A 23,488-nucleotide genomic window follows, 5' to 3' on the forward strand; every position below is an offset into this window, starting at 1 on the left:
AGAATATAACTACTATAATACTGCTCCTATGTACAAGAATATAACTACTATAATATGGCTCCTATATACAAGAATATAACTAAAATAATACTGCTCCTATGTACAAGAATATAATTACTATAAGACTGCCCCCTATGTGCAAGAATATAACTACTATAATACTGCCCCCTATGTACAAGAATATCACTAGTATAATACTGCCCCTATGTACAAGAATATAACTACTATAATACTGCCCCCTATGTACAGGAATATAACTACTATAATACTCCTCCTATATACAAGAATATAACTACTATAATACTGCTCTCTATGTACAAGAATATAACTACTATAATACTGCCCCTATGTACAAGAATATAACTACTATAATACTGCCCCTATGTACAAGAATATAACTACTATAATACTGCCCCCTATGTACAAGAATATAACTACTATAACACTGCCCCTATGTACAAGAATATAACTACTATAATACTGCCCCCTATGTACAAGAATATAACTACTATAATACTGCCCCTATGTACAAGAATATAACTACTATAATACTGACCCCTATATACAAGAATATAACTACTATAATACTGCTCCTATGTACAAGAATATAACTACTATAATACTGCTCCTATGTACAAGAATATAACTACTATAATACTGCTCCTATGTACAAGAATATAACTTCTATAATACTGCCCCCTATGTACAAGAATATAACTTCTATAATACTGCCACTATGTACAAGAATATAACTACTATAATACTGCTCCTATGTACAAGAATATAACTACTATAATACTGCTCCTATGAACAAGAATATAACTACTATAATACTGCCTCCTATGTACAAGAATAAAACTACTATAATACTGCCCCCAATATACAAGAATATAACTTCTGTAATACTGCTCCCTATGTACAAGAATATAACTACTATAATACTGCCACTATGTACAAGAATATAACTACTATAATACTACCCGCTATGTACAAGATTATAACTACTATAATACTGCCCCCTATGTACAAGAATATAACTACTATAATACTGCTCCTATGTACAAGAATATAACTACTATAATACTGCTCCTATGTACTAGAAGATAACTACTATAATACTGACCCTATGTACAAAAATATAACTACTATAATACTGCCCCTTATGTACAGGAATATAACTACTATAATACTGCCCCCTATGCACAAGAATATAACTACTATAATACTGCTCCTATGTACAAGAATATAACTACTATAATACTGCCCCTATGTACAAGAATATAACTACTATAATACTGCCCCCTATGTACAAGAATATAACTACTATAATACTGCCCCTATGTACAAGAATATAACTACTATAATACTGCTCCTAGGTACAAGAATATAACTACTATAATACTGCTCCTAGGTACAAGAATATAACTACTATAATGCTGCTCCAATGTACAAGAATATAACTACTATAATACTGCTCCTATGTACAAGAATATAACTACTATAATACTGCTCCTATGTACAAGAATATAACTTCTATAATACTGCTCCTAGGTACAAGAATATAACTACAATAATACTGCCACTATGTACAAGAATATAACTACTATAATACTGCTCCTATGTACAAGAATATAACCACTATAATACTGCTCCTATGAACAAGAATATAACTACTATAATACTACCTCCTATGTACAAGAATAAAACTACTATAATATTGCCCCCAATATACAAGAATATAACTACTGTAATACTGCTCCCTATGTACAAGAATATAACTACTATAATACTGCCACTATGTACAAGAATATAACTACTATAATACTGCTCCTATGTACAAGAATATAACTACTATAATACTGCCTCTTATGTACAAGAATAAAACTACTATAATAATGCCCCCAATATACAAGAATATAACTACTGTAATACTGCTCCCTATGTACAAGAATATAACTACTGTAATACTGCCCCCTATGTACAAGAATATAACTACTATAATACTGCTCCTATGTACAAGAATATAACTACTATAATACTGCACCTATGCACAAGAATATAACTGCTATAATACTGCCTCCTATGTACAAGAATATAAATACTATAATACTGCTTCTATGTACAAGAATATAACTACTATAATACTGCCTCCTATGTACAAGAATATAACTACTATAATGCTGCCCCTATGTACAAGAATATAACTACTGTAATACTGCTTCTATGTACAAGAATATAACTACTATAATGCTGCCCCTATGTCCAAGAATATAACTACTGTAATACTGCTCCCTATGTACAAGAATATAACTACTATAATACTGCTCCCTATGTACAAGACTATAACTACTATAATACTGCCCCAATGTACAAGAATATAACTACTATAATACTGCCCCCTATGTACAAGAATATCACTAGTATTATACTGCCCCTATGTACAATATAACTACTATAATACTGCCCCTATATACAAGAATATAAGTACTATAATACTGCCCCCTATGTACAAGAATATAACCACTATAATGCTGCCCCTATGTACAAGAATATAACTACTATAATACTGCACCTATGTACAAGAATATAACTACTATAATACTGCCACTATGTACACGAATATAACTACTATAATACTGCCCCTATGTACAAGAATATAACTACTATAATACTGCTCCTATGTACAAGAACATAACTACTATAATACGACTCCTATATACAAGAGTATAACTAAAATAATACTGCTCCTATGTACAAGAATATAACTACTATAATACTGCTCCTATGTACAAGAATATAACTACTATAATATGGCTCCTATATACAAGAATATAACTAAAATAATACTGCTCCTATGTACAAGAATATAATTACTATAAGACTGCCCCCTATGTGCAAGAATATAACTACTATAATACTGCCCCCTATGTACAAGAATATCACTAGTATAATACTGCCCCTATGTACAAGAATATAACTACTATAATACTGCCCCCTATGTACAGGAATATAACTACTATAATACTCCTCCTATATACAAGAATATAACTACTATAATACTGCTCTCTATGTACAAGAATATAACTACTATAATACTGCCCCTATGTACAAGAATATAACTACTATAATACTGCCCCTATGTACAAGAATATAACTACTATAATACTGCCCCCTATGTACAAGAATATAACTACTATAATACTGCCCCTATGTACAAGAATATAACTACTATAATACTGCCCCCTATGTACAAGAATATAACTACTATAATACTGCCCCTATGTACAAGAATATAACTACTATAATACTGACCCCTATATACAAGAATATAACTACTATAATACTGCTCCTATGTACAAGAATATAACTACTATAATACTGCTCCTATGTACAAGAATATAACTACTATAATACTGCTCCTATGTACAAGAATATAACTTCTATAATACTGCCCCCTATGTACAAGAATATAACTTCTATAATACTGCCACTATGTACAAGAATATAACTACTATAATACTGCTCCTATGTACAAGAATATAACTACTATAATACTGCTCCTATGAACAAGAATATAACTACTATAATACTGCCTCCTATGTACAAGAATAAAACTACTATAATACTGCCCCCAATATACAAGAATATAACTTCTGTAATACTGCTCCCTATGTACAAGAATATAACTACTATAATACTGCCACTATGTACAAGAATATAACTACTATAATACTACCCGCTATGTACAAGATTATAACTACTATAATACTGCCCCCTATGTACAAGAATATAACTACTATAATACTGCTCCTATGTACAAGAATATAACTACTATAATACTGCTCCTATGTACTAGAAGATAACTACTATAATACTGCCCCTATGTACAAAAATATAACTACTATAATACTGCCCCTTATGTACAGGAATATAACTACTATAATACTGCCCCCTATGTACAAGAATATAACTACTATAATACTGCTCCTATGTACAAGAATATAACTACTATAATACTGCCCCTATGTACAAGAATATAACTACTATAATACTGCCCCCTATGTACAAGAATATAACTACTATAATACTGCCCCTATGTACAAGAATATAACTACTATAATACTGCTCCTAGGTACAAGAATATAACTACTATAATACTGCTCCTAGGTACAAGAATATAACTACTATAATGCTGCTCCTATGTACAAGAATATAACTACTATAATACTGCTCCTATGTACAAGAATATAACTACTATAATACTGCTCCTATGTACAAGAATATAACTTCTATAATACTGCTCCTAGGTACAAGAATATAACTACAATAATACTGCCACTATGTACAAGAATATAACTACTATAATACTGCTCCTATGTACAAGAATATAACTACTATAATACTGCTCCTATGAACAAGAATATAACTACTATAATACTACCTCCTATGTACAAGAATAAAACTACTATAATATTGCCCCCAATATACAAGAATATAACTACTGTAATACTGCTCCCTATGTACAAGAATATAACTACTATAATACTGCCACTATGTACAAGAATATAACTACTATAATACTGCTCCTATGTACAAGAATATAACTACTATAATACTGCCTCTTATGTACAAGAATAAAACTACTATAATAATGCCCCCAATATACAAGAATATAACTACTGTAATACTGCTCCCTATGTACAAGAATATAACTACTGTAATACTGCCCCCTATGTACAAGAATATAACTACTATAATACTGCTCCTATGTACAAGAATATAACTACTATAATACTGCACCTATGCACAAGAATATAACTGCTATAATACTGCCTCCTATGTACAAGAATATAAATACTATAATACTGCTTCTATGTACAAGAATATAACTACTATAATACTGCCTCCTATGTACAAGAATATAACTACTATAATGCTGCCCCTATGTACAAGAATATAACTACTGTAATACTGCTTCTATGTACAAGAATATAACTACTATAATGCTGCCCCTATGTCCAAGAATATAACTACTGTAATACTGCTCCCTATGTACAAGAAAATAACTACTATAATACTGCTCCCTATGTACAAGACTATAACTACTATAATACTGCCCCAATGTACAAGAATATAACTACTATAATACTGCCCCCTATGTACAAGAATATCACTAGTATAATACTGCCCCTATGTACAATATAACTACTATAATACTGCCCCTATATACAAGAATATAAGTACTATAATACTGCCCCCTATGTATAAGAATATAACCACTATAATGCTGCCCCTATGTACAAGAATATAACTACTATAATACTGCACCTATGTACAAGAATATAACTACTATAATACTGCCACTATGTACACGAATATAACTACTATAATACTGCCCCTATGTACAAGAATATAACTACTATAATACTGCTCCTATGTACAAGAACATAACTACTATAATACGACTCCTATATACAAGAGTATAACTAAAATAATACTGCTCCTATATACAAGAATATAAGTACTATAATACTGCCCCCTATGTATAAGAATATAACCACTATAATGCTGCCCCTATGTTCAAGAATATAACTACTATAATACTGCACCTATGTACAAGAATATAATTACTATAAGACTGCCCCCTATGTGCAAGAATATAACTACTATAATACTGCCCCCTATGTACAAGAATATCACTAGTATAATACTGCCCCTATGTACAAGAATATAACTACTATAATACTGCCCCCTATGTACAGGAATATAACTACTATAATACTCCTTCTATATACAAGAATATAACTACTATAATACTGCTCTCTATGTACAAGAATGTAACTACTATAATACTGCCCCTATGTAGAAGAATATAACTACTATATTACTGCCCCTATGTACAAGAATATAACTACTATAATACTGCCCCCTATGTACAAGAATATAACTACTATAATACTGCCCCTATGTACAAGAATATAACTACTATAATACTGCCCCTATGTACAAGAATATAACTACTATAATACTGCCCCTATGTACAAGAATATAACTACTATAATACTGCCCCTATGTATAAGAATATAACTTCTATAATACTGCTCCCTATATACAAGAATATAACTACTATAATACTGCCCCCTATGTACAAGAATATAACTACTATAATACTGCTCCTATGTACAGGAATATAACTACCATAATACTGCTGCTATGTACAAGAATACAACTACTATAATACTGCCCCCTATATACAAGAATATAACTACTATAATACTGCCCCTATGTACAAGACTATAACTACTATAATACTGCTCCTATGTACAAGAATATAACTACTATAATACTGCTCCTATGTACAAGAATATAACTACTATAATACTGCCCCCTATGTACAAGAATATAACTACTATAATACTGCTCCTATGAACAAGAATATAACTACTATAATACTGCCTCCTATGTACAAGAATAAAACTACTATAATATTGCCCCCAATATACAAGAATATAACTACTGTAATACTGCTCCCTATGTACAAGAATATAACTACTATAATACTGCCACTATGTACAAGAATATAACTACTATAATACTGCTCCTATGTACAAGAATATAACTACTATAATACTGTCTCTTATGTACAAGAATAAAACTACTATAATAATGCCCCCAATATACAAGAATATAACTACTGTAATACTGCTCCCTATGTACAAGAATATAACTACTGTAATACTGCCCCCTATGTACAAGAATATAACTACTATAATACTGCTCCTATGTACAAGAATATAACTACTATAATACCGCCCCCTATGCACAGGAATATAACTACTATAATACTGCCTCTATGTACAAGAATATAACTACTATAATACTGCCTCTATGTACAAGAATATAACTACTATAATACTGCCCCCTATGTACAAGAATATAACTACTATAATACTGCCTCCTATGTACAAGAATATAACTACTATAATGCTGCCCCTATGTACAAGAATATAACTACTGTAATACTGCTTCTATGTACAAGAATATAACTACTATAATGCTGCCCCTATGTCCAAGAATATAACTACTGTAATACTGCTCCCTATGTACAAGAATATAACTACTATAATACTGCTCCCTATGTACAAGACTATAACTACTATAATACTGCCCCAATGTACAAGAATATAACTACTATAATACTGCCCCCTATGTACAAGAATATCACTAGTATAATACTGCCCCTATGTACAATATAACTACTATAATACTGCCCCTATATACAAGAATATAAGTACTATAATACTGCCCCCTATGTATAAGAATATAACCACTATAATGCTGCCCCTATGTACAAGAATATAACTACTATAATACTGCACCTATGTACAAGAATATAACTACTATAATACTGCCACTATGTACACGAATATAACTACTATAATACTGCCCCTATGTACAAGAATATAACTACTATAATACTGCTCCTATGTACAAGAACATAACTACTATAATACGACTCCTATATACAAGAGTATAACTAAAATAATACTGCTCCTATGTACAAGAATATAATTACTATAAGACTGCCCCCTATGTGCAAGAATATAACTACTATAATACTGCCCCCTATGTACAAGAATATCACTAGTATAATACTGCCCCTATGTACAAGAATATAACTACTATAATACTGCCCCCTATGTACAGGAATATAACTACTATAATACTCCTTCTATATACAAGAATATAACTACTATAATACTGCTCTCTATGTACAAGAATATAACTACTATAATACTGCCCCTATGTAGAAGAATATAACTACTATATTACTGCCCCTATGTACAAGAATATAACTACTATAATACTGCCCCCTATGTACAAGAATATAACTACTATAATACTGCCCCTATGTACAAGAATATAACTACTATAATACTGCCCCCTATGTACAAGAATATAACTACTATAATACTGCCCCTATGTACAAGAATATAACTACTATAATACTGCCCCTATGTATAAGAATATAACTTCTATAATACTGCTCCCTATATACAAGAATATAACTACTATAATACTGCCCCCTATGTACAAGAATATAACTACTATAATACTGCTCCTATGTACAGGAATATAACTACTATAATACTGCTGCTATGTACAAGAATACAACTACTATAATACTGCCCCCTATATACAAGAATATAACTACTATAATACTGCCCCTATGTACAAGACTATAACTACTATAATACTGCTCCTATGTACAAGAATATAACTACTATAATACTGCTCCTATGTACAAGAATATAACTACTATAATACTGCCCCCTATGTACAAGAATATAACTACTATAATACTGCTCCTATGAACAAGAATATAACTACTATAATACTGCCTCCTATGTACAAGAATAAAACTACTATAATATTGCCCCCAATATACAAGAATATAACTACTGTAATACTGCTCCCTATGTACAAGAATATAACTACTATAATACTGCCACTATGTACAAGAATATAACTACTATAATACTGCTCCTATGTACAAGAATATAACTACTATAATACTGTCTCTTATGTACAAGAATAAAACTACTATAATAATGCCCCCAATATACAAGAATATAACTACTGTAATACTGCTCCCTATGTACAAGAATATAACTACTGTAATACTGCCCCCTATGTACAAGAATATAACTACTATAATACTGCTCCTATGTACAAGAATATAACTACTATAATACCGCCCCCTATGCACAGGAATATAACTACTATAATACTGCCTCTATGTACAAGAATATAACTACTATAATACTGCCTCTATGTACAAGAATATAACTACTATAATACTGCCCCCTATGTACAAGAATATAACTACTATAATACTGCTCCTATGTACAAGAATATAACTACTATAATACCGCCCCCTATGTACAGGAATATAACTACTATAATACTGCCTCTATGTACAAGAATATAACTACTATAATACTGCCTCTATGTACAAGAATATAACTACTATAATACTGCTCCTATGTACAAGAATATAACTACTATAATACTGCCCCCTATGTACAAGAATATAACTACTATAATACTGCCCCTATATACAGGAATATAACTACTATAATACTGCCCCTATATACAGGAATATAACTACTATAATACTGCTCCTATGTACAAGAATATAACTACTGTAATACTGCCCCCTATGTACAAGAATATAACTACTATAATACTGCTCCTATGTACAAGAATATAACTACTATAATACCGCCCCCTATGTACAGGAATATAACTACTATAATACTGCCTCTATGTACAAGAATATAACTACTATAATACTGCCTCTATGTACAAGAATATAACTACTATAATACTGCCCCCTATGTACAAGAATATAACTACTATAATACTGCTCCTATGTACAAGAATATAACTACTATAATACCGCCCCCTATGTACAGGAATATAACTACTATAATACTGCCTCTATGTACAAGAATATAACTACTATAATACTGCCTCTATGTACAAGAATATAACTACTATAATACTGCCTCTATGTACAAGAATATAACTACTATAATACTGCCTCTATGTACAAGAATATAACTACTATAATGCTGCTCCTATGTAGAAGAATATAACCACTATAATACTGCTCCTATGTACAAGAATATAACTACTATAATACCGCCCCCTATGTACAGGAATATAACTACTATAATACTGCCTCTATGTACAAGAATATAACTACTATAATACTGCCTCTATGTACAAGAATATAACTACTATAATACTGCCCCCTATGTACAAGAATATAACTACTATAATACAGCTCCTATGTACAAGAATATAACTACTATAATACCGCCCCCTATGTACAGGAATATAACTACTATAATACTGCCTCTATGTACAAGAATATAACTACTATAATACTGCCTCTATGTACAAGAATATAACTACTATAATACTGCTCCTATGTACAAGAATATAACTACTATAATACTGCCCCCTATGTACAAGAATATAACTACTATAATACTGCCCCTATATACAGGAATATAACTACTATAATACTGCCCCTATATACAGGAATATAACTACTATAATACTGCTCCTATGTACAAGAATATAACTACTGTAATACTGCCCCCTATGTACAAGAATATAACTACTATAATACTGCTCCTATGTACAAGAATATAACTACTATAATACCGCCCCCTATGTACAGGAATATAACTACTATAATACTGCCTCTATGTACAAGAATATAACTACTATAATACTGCCTCTATGTACAAGAATATAACTACTATAATACTGCCCCCTATGTACAAGAATATAACTACTATAATACTGCTCCTATGTACAAGAATATAACTACTATAATACCGCCCCCTATGTACAGGAATATAACTACTATAATACTGCCTCTATGTACAAGAATATAACTACTATAATACTGCTCCTATGTACAAGAATATAACTACTATAATACTGCCCCCTATGTACAAGAATATAACTACTATAATACTGCCTCTATGTACAAGAATATAACTACTATAATACTGCCTCTATGTACAAGAATATAACTACTATAATACTGCCTCTATGTACAAGAATATAACTACTATAATGCTGCTCCTATGTAGAAGAATATAACTACTATACTATGTTTGCCCCTTGGAGATGATGGGGTTAAACGCTCCTCCGCCTTTTGGCGGTGTAGCAGAGCAGTCAGTTGGCGGTATGAGAAGGAGAATGTCAGTGAGCCATAAACCCTCCACAATTTCACAGCCAGGTCCAAATGTTCTGCTTCCCATGTCTTTCCAATTTAATTAGTTTTATTGGCGCCGCAGTCACATGTGCTGCCAGACGAGCGGTAAGCCAATGCAATTAAAACCATGGCGGTTTTCTCAGGATGAGCTGTGTGACATAGGGGCGGCTCTGTGACGCCCCTCGCTCTCAGTCTTGTACTTTGTGTTTGCTGCGACACTACAGCGTGAGCGCCATTCATGTTTCCTGCAGAATGGCGCTCCCTCCTAGGGGGGGCACTGTTATAAAACCTTCTATTAGGGCAACTCCATATTATATCCTACCTATTGTGAACTCGTCGAAGCTGATGGTGGCGGAGCTCATCCCCAGGGCGTTGGAGGCCACGATGGTCACTTCGTACTTTAGGGTGGAGAAGAGCCGGCTGTACTTGATGTGACAGCGGTTTTTGGGGAAGGGGTCCTTCTCGCAGTAGAGCTGCGTGGCGCCATGTCTGTAAGAAGATGAAGGAATATTTATCACCCCACGGATTACAGAAAGATCCGGCACAGTGGAGGGGTCACTACTGGAGCATCCGTAAACAAGAAGTAACACTCCCATCATCCCACTTCTCAATCCTAGCATCACGCAGCAGCAAGAGATACAGGGCCAGACATATTCTGTATAAAGAATTGTCGGATGATGAGGGTGACACATTATGTGTAAAACTGGACGATAAGGAATGATAGGAGTGACACATCCTGTATGGGATGATGGGAGTCATAATCCTCTTTATATATTGTGGGTTGACCAGAGCTGTGAGATGATGGGAGTGATACACCCTGTATACACGGCTGAGTGCATAGCACCTGGCATTCCTCTAATGCTCACGTTTTGGTAGGGGGTGTACATACTTAACAGTGATGTTGAAATAGTTGGGGATGTTGGTCGGACTCGGAAGATGCCAACTGCAGTAGAAGGAGGCTGGATAGTTATTAGAGCGGCACATCAGCACCGGTTCCTTAGGAGGGTCTGCAAGAAAGAGAGGAAAGGCAGGGGTTAATAATGTCGGAAACACTGAGAATCACTCATGTAATAATGTAACAAGAACCGCTCTGTAATGTGTAATAATACCGTATACATCACCTCCTCCATAGTATAGTACACCGCTCACCTCTGTATATTTGGACAGTGTCAGGTTTTCCACAGAGACAACATCGGGGAGATCACGCAATATCTCACCGTGCCGTCGCTGTGTCACAGATTTCATCTGGAATCGCGAGCACACGATCCTGACTACTCACTTCTTAGGTATCGGCAAGCGACCAGTAAGCATATGGCGTCACACCTCCGGATTCCAATGCATGGAATATGTGTTTACGCCCTCCGTACGGTCACTGTTAGTTTCACGATAGCCCAATTATTATTATTCTCTGAAACCACCGTCCAGATTTGAAATATAATACAGGCCTGGGCGGATGCCTGCGTTCTGGTAGCGTATATAGCTTCGGGGGAGGGAACGATTACAGGACAAAAGAAACAGAACTATTACATTTTATATTTAAACCAAAAGGGAGGCAGTGTTTAGGAAAAATATATACAAGGGTTTTACAAAGGAGACATTACAATACATAAGCAGTTAAACAAAATAATAAGGATTAAAGAAGAAACTTCCTATAAGATTGCTGAGACGATTTTATATATGTGGAGCAGGGGCTCCCCGATTTGATTTGAACGTTATCGAACATAACCTGTTGCTTATAGTATCTATACCCCCCTGGCAATGAGTACTGCTCCAACCTCAGCAAACTATTTTATGCTTAAGGGAGAGACTTGTCCACACCCCCTTGTGCCAACATCACAGGGACTAGGGCTCAACCCTTCATGTTTATATTAAAAATATGTTTTTTGGGATAAATTATCGCTGGTTGATCCCAGAAGCCCAAAAGTGGTACCATATTTTCTATTATGATTTTATCTTCATTTAGAGACCACGCATGATATAGTTGCAGTCTGCTATTTTGCTACTTTTGCGCTACAGCTCCCTGGTTTGGCTTACAGTAATGAGAAAATATGAATATCGCTCCTTGGCTGTCCCTGCCACTAAAAATATAGGTCCCATTATTATCGGAATTATGGAACGTACAATATTCCATATTCCAGATCGGTGTCGGCGAGACTATAGACTTCCTTTTGCAGCTCGAGAAGCAAGCTTCAACAGTTACACGTAAATTATTGCAAGCCTGCGTCTAATCATCCCCTGCATCTGCCAGGGGGTAAGATGCTCCCATTTAAATTAAGTTGTAGCTTTACAAGTCACTACTACTGTAGATGATAATTTGCAGAGGGACAGATGCTGGACTGTGAGCTCTCCTGTGACAAATGGGGAATAAGGGAGGGGTGGAGGGGCTTGGGAGAAATGGTTAATATTTTCTTAATATCTATGACAGGGGAGAAGAAAAGATTTTAAATTTTTCTCAATATTTCCCTGACAGACAGTGACACAAGTTTTGGCATTTTAGGCATTTACCAAAACATATTCAGGATCCAGTTCTATAATCGATCGGGGCTTAAAGTGCTTAAAGGGACCAAAAGCTCTTTAATGGGCTACATGGTCTTTTCCATCATTAATCTATCATCAATTAAGCAGGTAAAAAGTCTGGAGCTGATTCCAGGTACGGTGTTTGCATTTGGAAGCTGTTGCTGTGAACCCACAACATGCGGTGAAAGGAGCTCTCAATAGAAAAGAAACCGACCATCATTAGGCTGAAAAAAAAAGAAGAAATACAGCAGAGAGATATAGAAGCCGGCAAATCCACAGTTTGGGACATTCTGCAAAAGAAAGAGCGCCATGGTAAAGTGGGAACTCAAAAAGGCCTGGACGTCCCGGGAAGACAACAGCGGTGGATGATCACAGAATCCTTCCAATAGGGAAGAAAATCCCCTTCTCAACATCCACCCAAGTGAATAATCTCCAGGAAGCTGGTGTCTCAGTATCTGTGTCCACCATAAAGAGAAGACTTCATGAGGGCAAATACTGAGGGGTCCTCACAAGATGCAAACCATTAATTAGCCTGAAAATAGAAAGGCCAGCTTAGCTTTGCCAAAAACATGTAAAGAAGCCGCCCAGATCTGGAAAAGCAAAACTAAGATCAACCTGTATCAGAATGATGGGAAGAAGAAAGTCTGGAGAAGGCTTGGAGCGGCTACTGATCCTCTGCACATCCTCTGTGACACATGGTGGAGGCAGTGTGATGGTGCGGGCATATATCGCTTAAAATGGCACCATGTCACTAGTGATTATTGATGATGTGATTGAAGACAGAAGCAGCCAGATGAATTCTGTCTATAATTAAAATCCCTCTTGAAGCAGACACTCCCTGCAATGTCCAGGTGATTAAAACAGGATATCTATTGTAGGAAACAGACATAGAGTCTAAGATTTGTAGATTCAGGAAGCAGGGGCTATTTTGTTCTTCCTCCCATCAAAAGAACCTGATGAAAAGGATCCAGCCGTGGTGTCTCCATTGTCCAGATAGGTATATTGAGTTCTGTATCCATGCAATATTTATGAGATATAGATTTTCGGTGTCGTATCGAAGGGATGGATGTGACACACTCATTCGCATCGCTGTGGGGCTACTAGAATCCCTCCAATTGAATAACAAACTGATAGATGATGCTATACCTGTCATAGTTGGTCCCTATATAAAGGTAAAATTGTGATAAAAAAACATTGCGTCAATATTGAAAGCCTGGAACCTTCAGAGCCAAAGATATTTTGTAAGTTAGGGATTTCATAAAATCCTGAAGGGCTGAGAACATCTCACAGTCATTGCTGTAAAGCCTCACACAGGAAGAAACCAGTGATGGTGACGTCTATGGCCTCCAGACTTAAGGCAGTCATTGATGTAAAGCGTTACACAGGAGGAAACCAGTGATGGTGACGTCTATGGCCTCCAGACTTCAGGCAGTCATTGCTGTAAAGCGTCACACAGGAGGAAACCAGTGATGGTGACAGCCATGGCCTCCATATTTCAGGCCGTCATTGCTGTAAAGCCTCACACAGGAGGAAACCAGCGTTGGTGACATCCATGGCCTGCAAACTTCAGGCCATCATTGCTGTAAAGCTTCACACAGGAGGAAACTAGGGATGGTGACATCCATGGCCGTCAAACTTCAGGCCATTATTGCTGTAAAGCCTCACACAGGAGGAAACCAGGGATGGTGACGTACATGGCCTCCAGACTTCAGGGGGTCAATGCTGTAAAGCCTCACACAGGAAGACACCAGTGATGGTGACGGCCATGGCCGTCAAACTTCAGGCCATTATTGCTGTAAAGCCTCACACAGGAGGAAACCAGGGATGGTGACGTACATGGCCTCCAGACTTCAGGGGGTCAATGCTGTAAAGCCTCACACAGGAAGACACCAGTGATGGTGACGGCCATGGCTTCCAGACTTCAGGCCGTCATTGCTATAAAGCCTCACACAGGAGGAAACCAGCGATGGTGACATCCATGGCCTGCAAACTTCAGGCCATCATTGCTGTAAAGCTTCACACAGGAGGAAACTAGGGATGGTGACATCCATGGCCTGCAAACTTCAGGCCATCATTGCTGTAAAGCCTCACACAGGAGGACACCAGGGATGGTGACGTACATGGCCTCCAGACTTCAGGCCGTCATTGCTGTAAAGCCTCACACAGGAGGACACCAGTGATGGTGACGGCGATGGCCTCCAGACTTCAGGCCGCCATTGCTGTAAAGCCTCACACAGGAGGACACCAGCGATGGTGACGTCCATGGCCTCCAGACTTCAGGAAGTCATTGCTGTAAAGCCTCACACAGGAGGACACCAGTGATGGTGACGGCCATGGCCTCCAGACTTCAGGCCGTCATTGCTGTAAAGCCTCACACAGGAGGAAACGAATGATAGTGACATCCATGTCCTCCAAACTTCAGGCCATAATTGCTGTAAAGCCTCACACAGTAGGAAACCAGTGATAGTGACATCTATGGCCTCCAAACTTCAGGCCATCATTGCTGTAAAGCCTCACACAGTAGAAAACCTGTGATGGTGACGTCCATGGCTTCCAGACTTCAGGAAGTCATTGCTGTAAAGCCTCACACAGGAGGACACCAGTGATGGTGATGTCCATGGCCTCCTGACTTCAGGAAGTCATTGCTGTAAAGCCTCACACAGGAGGACACCAGTGATGGTGACGGCCATGGCTTCCAGACTTCAGGCCGTCATTGCTATAAAGCCTCACACAGGAGGAAACCAGCGATGGTGACATCCATGGCCTGCAAACTTCAGGCCATCATTGCTGTAAAGCTTCACACAGGAGGAAACTAGGGATGGTGACATCCATGGCCTGCAAACTTCAGGCCATCATTGCTGTAAAGCCTCACACAGGAGGACACCAGGGATGGTGACGTACATGGCCTCCAGACTTCAGGCCGTCATTGCTGTAAAGCCTCACACAGGAGGACACCAGTGATGGTGACGGCGATGGCCTCCAGACTTCAGGCCGCCATTGCTGTAAAGCCTCACACAGGAGGACACCAGCGATGGTGACGTCCATGGCCTCCAGACTTCAGGAAGTCATTGCTGTAAAGCCTCACACAGGAGGACACCAGTGATGGTGACGGCCATGGCCTCCAGACTTCAGGCCGTCATTGCTGTAAAGCCTCACACAGGAGGAAACGAATGATAGTGACATCCATGTCCTCCAAACTTCAGGCCATAATTGCTGTAAAGCCTCACACAGTAGGAAACCAGTGATAGTGACATCTATGGCCTCCAAACTTCAGGCCATCATTGCTGTAAAGCCTCACACAGTAGAAAACCTGTGATGGTGACGTCCATGGCTTCCAGACTTCAGGAAGTCATTGCTGTAAAGCCTCACACAGGAGGACACCAGTGATGGTGATGTCCATGGCCTCCTGACTTCAGGAAGTCATTGCTGTAAAGCCTCACACAGGAGGACACCAGCGATGGTGACGTCCATGGCCTCCAGACTTCAGGAAGTCATTGCTGTAAAGCCTCACACAGGAGGACACCAGTGATGGTGACGGCCATGGCCTCCAGACTTCAGGCCGTCATTGCTGTAAAGCCTCACACAGGAGGAAACGAATGATAGTGACATCCATGTCCTCCAAACTTCAGGCCATAATTGCTGTAAAGCCTCACACAGTAGGAAACCAGTGATAGTGACATCTATGGCCTCCAAACTTCAGGCCATCATTGCTGTAAAGCCTCACACAGGAGGACACCAGGGATGGTGACGTCCATGGCTTCCAGACTTCAGGCCGTCATTGCTGTAAAGCCTCACACAGGAGGACACCAGTGATGGTGACAGCGATGGCCTCCAGACTTCAGGCCGCCATTGCTGTAAAGCCTCACACAGGAGGACACCAGCGATGGTGACGTCCATGGCCTCCAGACTTCAGGAAGTCATTGCTGTAAAGCCTCACACAGGAGGACACCAGTGATGGTGACGGCCATGGCCTCCAGACTTCAGGCCGTCATTGCTGTAAAGCCTCACACAGGAGGAAACGAATGATAGTGACATCCATGTCCTCCAAACTTCAGGCCATAATTGCTGTAAAGCCTCACACAGTAGGAAACCAGTGATAGTGACATCTATGGCCTCCAAACTTCAGGCCATCATTGCTGTAAAGCCTCACACAGTAGAAAACCTGTGATGGTGACGTCCATGGCTTCCAGACTTCAGGAAGTCATTGCTGTAAAGCCTCACACAGGAGGACACCAGTGATGGTGATGTCCATGGCCTCCTGACTTCAGGAAGTCATTGCTGTAAAGCCTCACACAGGAGGACACCAGCGATGGTGACGTCCATGGCCTCCAGACTTCAGGAAGTCATTGCTGTAAAGCCTCACACAGGAGGACACCAGTGATGGTGACGGCCATGGCCTCCAGACTTCAGGCCGTCATTGCTGTAAAGCCTCACACAGGAGGAAACGAATGATAGTGACATCCATGTCCTCCAAACTTCAGGCCATAATTGCTGTAAAGCCTCACACAGTAGGAAACCAGTGATAGTGACATCTATGGCCTCCAAACTTCAGGCCATCATTGCTGTAAAGCCTCACACAGTAGAAAACCTGTGATGGTGACGTCCATGGCTTCCAGACTTCAGGAAGTCATTGCTGTAAAGCCTCACACAGGAGGACACCAGTGATGGTGATGTCCATGGCCTCCTGACTTCAGGAAGTCATTGCTGTAAAGCCTCACACAGGAGGACACCAGTGATGGTGACGTCCATGGCCTCCTGACTTCAGGAAGTCATTGCTGTAAAGCCTCACACAGGAGGACACCAGTGATGGTGACATCCATGGCCTCCAGACTTCAGGAAGTCATTGCTGTAAAGCCTCACACAGGAAGACACCAGTGATGGTGACATCCATGGCCTCCAGACTTCAGGAAGTCATTGCTGTAAAGCCTCACACAGGAGGACACCAGTGATGGTGACGGCGATGGCCCCCAGACTTCAGGCCGTCACTGCTGTAAAGCCTCACACAGGAGGACACCAGTGATGGTGACATCCATGGCCTCCAGACTTCAGGAAGTCATTGCTGTAAAGCCTCACACAGGAGGACACCAGTGATGGTGACGGCGATGGCCTCCAGACTTCAGGAAGTCATTGCTGCAAAGCCTCACACAGGAGGACACCAGTGATGGTGACATCCATGGCCTCCAGACTTCAGGAAGTCATTGCTGTAAAGCCTCATACAGGAGGACACCAGTGATGGTGACGTCCATGGCCTCCAGACTTCAGGAAGTCATTGCTGTAAAGCCTCACACAGGAGGACACCAATGATGGTGACGTCCATGGCCTCCTGACTTCAGGAAGTCATTGCTGTAAAGCTTCACACAGGAGGACACCAGTGATGGTGACATCGATAGCCTCCAGACTTCAGGAAATCATTGCTGTAAAGCCTCACACAAGAGGACACCAGTGATGGTAACGGCCATGGCCTCCAGACTTCAGGAAGTCATTGCTGTAAAGCCTCACACAGGAGGACACCAGTGATGGTGACGTCTATGGCCTCCAGACTTCAGGAAGTCATTGCTGTAAAGCCTCACACAGGAGGACACCAGTGATGGTGACGGCCATGGCCTCCAGACTTCAGGAAGTCATTGCTGTAAAGCCTCACACAGGAGGACACCAGTGATGGTGACGTCCATGGCCTCCAGACTTCAGGAAGTCATTGCTGTAAAGCCTCACACAGGAGGACACCAGTGATGGTGACGGCCATGGCCACCAGACTTCAGGAAGTCATTGCTGTAAAGCCTCACACAGGAGGACACAAGTGATGGTGACGGTGATGGCCTCCAGACTTCAGGAAGTCATTCCTGTAAAGCCTCACACAGGAGGACACCAGTGATGGTGACATCCATGGCCTCCAGACTTCAGGAAGTCATTGCTGTAAAGCCTCACACAGGAGGATACTAGTGATGGTGATGGTCACGGCCTCCAGAGTTCAAGAAGTCATTGCTGTAAAGCCTCACACAGGAGGACACCAGTGATGGTGACATCCATGGCCTCCAGACTTCAGGAAGTCATTGCTGTAAAGCCTCATACAGGAGGACATCAGTGATGGTGACGTACATGGCCTCCAGACTTCAGGAAGTCATTTCTGTAAAGCCTCACACAGGAGGACACCAGTGATGGTGACATCCATGGCCTCCAGATTTCAGGAAGTCATTGCTGTAAAGCCTCACACAGGAGGACACCAGTGATGGTGACATCCATGGCCTCCAGACTTCAGGAAGTCATTGCTGTAAAGCCTCATACAGGAGGACATCAGTGACGATGACGGCCATGGCCTCCAGACTTCAGGAAGTCATTGCTGTAAAGCCTCACACAGGAGGACACCAGTGATGGTGACGTCCATGGCCTCCAGACTTCAGGCAGTCATTGCTGTAAAGCCTCACACAGGAGGACACCAGTGATGGTGACATCCATGGCCTCCAGACTTCAGGCAGTCATTGCTGTAAATCCTCACACAGGAGGAAACCAGTGATGGTGACATCCATGGTCTCCAGACTTCAGGAAGTCATTGCTGTAAAGCCTCACACAGGAGGACACCAGTGATGGTGACGTCCATGGCCTCCAGACTTCAGGAAGTCATTGTTGTAAAGCCTCAAACAGGAGGACACAAGTGATGGTGACGTCCATGGCCTCCAGAATTCAGGTAATCATTGCTGTAAAGCCTGACACAGGAGGACACTAGTGATGGATACATCCATGGCCTCCAGAATTCAGGCAGTCACTGCTGTAAAGCCTCACAAAGGAGGACACCAGTGATGGAGACATCCATGGCCTCCTGACTTCAGGAAGTCATTGCTGTAAAGCCTCACAAAGGAGGACACCAGTGATGGTGACGGCCATGGCCTACAGACTTCAGGAAGTCATTGCTGTAAAGCCTCACACAGGAGGACACCAGTGATGGTGACGTCTATGGCCTCCAGACTTCAGAAAGTCATTGCTGTAAAGCCTCACACAGGAGGACACCAGTGATGGTGACATCCATGGCCTCCTGACTTCAGGAAGTCATTGCTGTAAAGCCTCACACAGGAGGACACCAGTGATGGTGACGGCCATGGCCTCCAGACTTCAGGAAGTCATTGTTGTAAAGCCTCACACAGGAGGGCACCAGTGATGGTGACGGCCATGGCCTCCTGACTTCAGGAAGTCATTGTTGTAAAGCCTCACGCAGGAAGAAACCAGTGATGGTGACGGCCATGGCCTCCAGACTTCAGGAAGTCATTGCTGTAAAGCCTCACACAGGAGGACACCAGTGATGGTGACGGCCATGGCCTCCAGACTTTAGGAAGTCATTGTTGTAAAGCCTCACACAGGAGGACACCAGTAATGGTGACGTCCATGGCCTCCAGACTTCAAGCAGTCATTGCTGTAAAGCCTCACACAGGAGGAAACCAGAGATGGTGACGGCCATGGCCTCCAGACTTCAGGAAGTCATTGCTGTAAAGTCTCACACAGGAGGACACCAGTGATGGTGACGGCGATGGCCCCCAGACTTCAGGCCGTCACTGCTGTAAAGCCTCACACAGGAGGACACCAGTGATGGTGACATCCATGGCCTCCAGACTTCAGGAAGTCATTGCTGTAAAGCCTCACACAGGAGGACACCAGTGATGGTGACATCCATGGCCTCCAGACTTCAGGAAGTCATTGCTGTAAAGCCTCACACAGGAGGACACCAGTGATGGTGACGGCCATGGCCTCCAGACTTTAGGAAGTCATTGTTGTAAAGCCTCACACAGGAGGACACCAGTGATGGTGACAGCCATGGCCTCCAGACTTCAGGAAGTCATTGCTGTAAAGCCTCACACAGGAGGAAACCAGAGATGGTGACGGCCATGGCCTCCAGACTTCAGGAAGTCATTGCTGTAAAGCCTCACACAGGAGGACACCAGTGATGGTGACATCCATGGCCTCCAGACTTCAGGCAGTCATTGCTGTAAAGCCTCACACAGGAGGACACCAGTGATGGTGACGTCCATGGCCCCCTGACTTCAGGAAGTCATTGCTGTAAAGCCTCACACAGGAGGAAACCAGGGATGGTGACGTCCATGGCCTCCTGACTTCAGGAAGTCATTGCTGTAAAGCCTCACACAGGAGGACACCAGTGATGGTGACGTCCATGGCCCCCTGACTTCAGGAAGTCATTGCTGTAAAGCCTCACACAGGAGGAAACCAGGGATGGTGACGTTGATGATCTCCAGACTTCAGGAAGTCATTGCTGAAAAGGATTCTCTACAAAGTATTAAAAATGAACATTTTATTTATGGGAAAGTTAATTTGTCCAATTACTTCTGAGCCCCTGAAATGATGAGGCTTTGTAGAAAAACGGCTGCAATTTCTAAATGTTTCACAGATTATTTTTGTTCAAGCCCTTTCAATAGAGCTGGAAAGTCTCCTCTTCAATTGCATCTCAGTTGTTTCATTGTGTATCCAAAAAAGATAGCGACCTGCAGAGCTGAAATCATAAAGATTCGGGCACTGGCCAAAGATTTCTGGACCTAACTCCATAGTATAGCACTCCGATCACCGCTCTAGTATTACTATTACTAGAAATATCTTTACATTCTGAGATAATTTATCTCTTTTTATTAAAAGCCGATTTTTCCTAAGGTAACAAAACAATTTAATAAACTTTCTTTCCATCGATCGCAGTTGACGCTCGGAGACCATTTTCTCGTGATTTGTTAGGATCTGAGACGTTTTTGCTGCCGGTTCAGACACGTTCTCTCTATTGTAAAATGTTCTGTGATATTTTTATTTCTGTATTTATTGGATTTGATATTTTTTTGATGAATCCTTCAGAACCACAATCCCTATCATATAGGGCAGAGGGAACTTAAAGGAATAAACGGTTGCTAGTGTCTAGTGAAAAATTCTGGAAATCTGTAATTATTTTCTTGTGTTAATTCCTTTTGATTGCTGTTATATAGAACGAGCCTGACTTTCCTGCCGTCTCTCTGCACCTTTACACTGAATTTCTTTACTGTTCATTTGGTTCTTAAATAGAAAATGACTTAACTTTCCAAATGTTCTTAATTAATATTTTATATATGTAGAGTGTCTGGGTCACTCTCACGTGCTGGCTGGTCTGAAAAATCTGACCCTAATCCATTAAAACTCTGCTCCTGGCTCCCTCCGCTCACACCCTCCTCTCAGTGTTAGACATGACAGCAGGAGCAGGGGAGCAGAGAAATCTGTCTGTAGATAGGAAGGAAAGCACATGAAGGGGAGAGCAGTACAGAAATGAAGATGTCCTAGTAAATGAGGGCTAAGGATGGCAGCAGCGATATGCTCATATAAGCCTCACACCTAAGATGTATTACTCGGGTGACAAAAAACTCACATCCAGCCTATAAATCTGGGAGAGACAGGCCTCACATCCAGCATGTATTACTGGAGACAACACAGAGATTACATCCAGGGAGAAACACACAGATCTCATATCCAGCCTTTACTACAGGGAGAAACACACAGATCTCATATCCAGCCTTTACTACAGGGAGAGACACACAGACCTCATATCCAGCCTTTACTACACGGAGAGACACACAGACCTCATATCCAGCCTTTACTATAGGGAGAGACACACAGATCTCATATCCAGCCTTTACTATAGGGAGAGACACACAGATCTCATATCCAGCCTTTACTACAGGGAGAGACACACAGACCTCATATCCAGCCTTTACTACATGGAGAGACACACAGACCTCATATCCAGCCTTTACTATAGGGAGAGACACACAGATCTCATATCCAGCCTTTACTACAGGGAGAGACACACAGATCTCATATCCAGCCTTTACTACAGGGAGAAACACACAGATCTCATATCCAGCCTTTACTACAGGGAGAGACACACAGACCTCATATCCAGCCTTTACTACAAGGAGAGACACACAGACCTCATATCCAGCCTTTACTACAGGGAGAGACACACAGATCTCATATACAGCCTTTACTACAGGGAGAAACACACAGATCTCATATCCAGCCTTTACTACATGGAGAGACACACAGACCTCATATCCAGCCCTTACTATAGGGAGAGACACACAGATCTCATATCCAGCCTTTACTACAGGGAGAAACACACAGATCTCATATCCAGCCTTTACTACATGGAGAGACACA

General features: G+C 40.2%; 1 protein-coding gene across 8 annotated transcripts in view; it reads right to left on the minus strand.

Moving 5' to 3' along the window:
- CNTFR (ciliary neurotrophic factor receptor) overlaps positions 1–23,488 on the minus strand; it is an 869,018-nt gene that overhangs the window by 152,861 nt on the left and 692,669 nt on the right. For all 8 annotated transcript variants that reach the window (XM_073683161.1, XM_073683177.1, XM_073683152.1 and 5 more), the window contains 2 exons: positions 11,691–11,808; positions 11,124–11,290 (listed from right to left, as the gene is read on the minus strand). In XM_073683161.1, coding sequence (XP_073539262.1) covers positions 11,124–11,290; positions 11,691–11,808 — 285 coding nt within the window. The remainder of the gene's footprint in view (positions 1–11,123; positions 11,291–11,690; positions 11,809–23,488) is intronic.

Source organism: Phyllobates terribilis, unplaced genomic scaffold, assembly GCF_046119375.1.
Source record: "Phyllobates terribilis strain yellow unplaced genomic scaffold, ASM4611937v1 Scaffold_1__5_contigs__length_1240528914, whole genome shotgun sequence".
NCBI classification, from domain to species: domain Eukaryota; kingdom Metazoa; phylum Chordata; class Amphibia; order Anura; family Dendrobatidae; genus Phyllobates; species Phyllobates terribilis.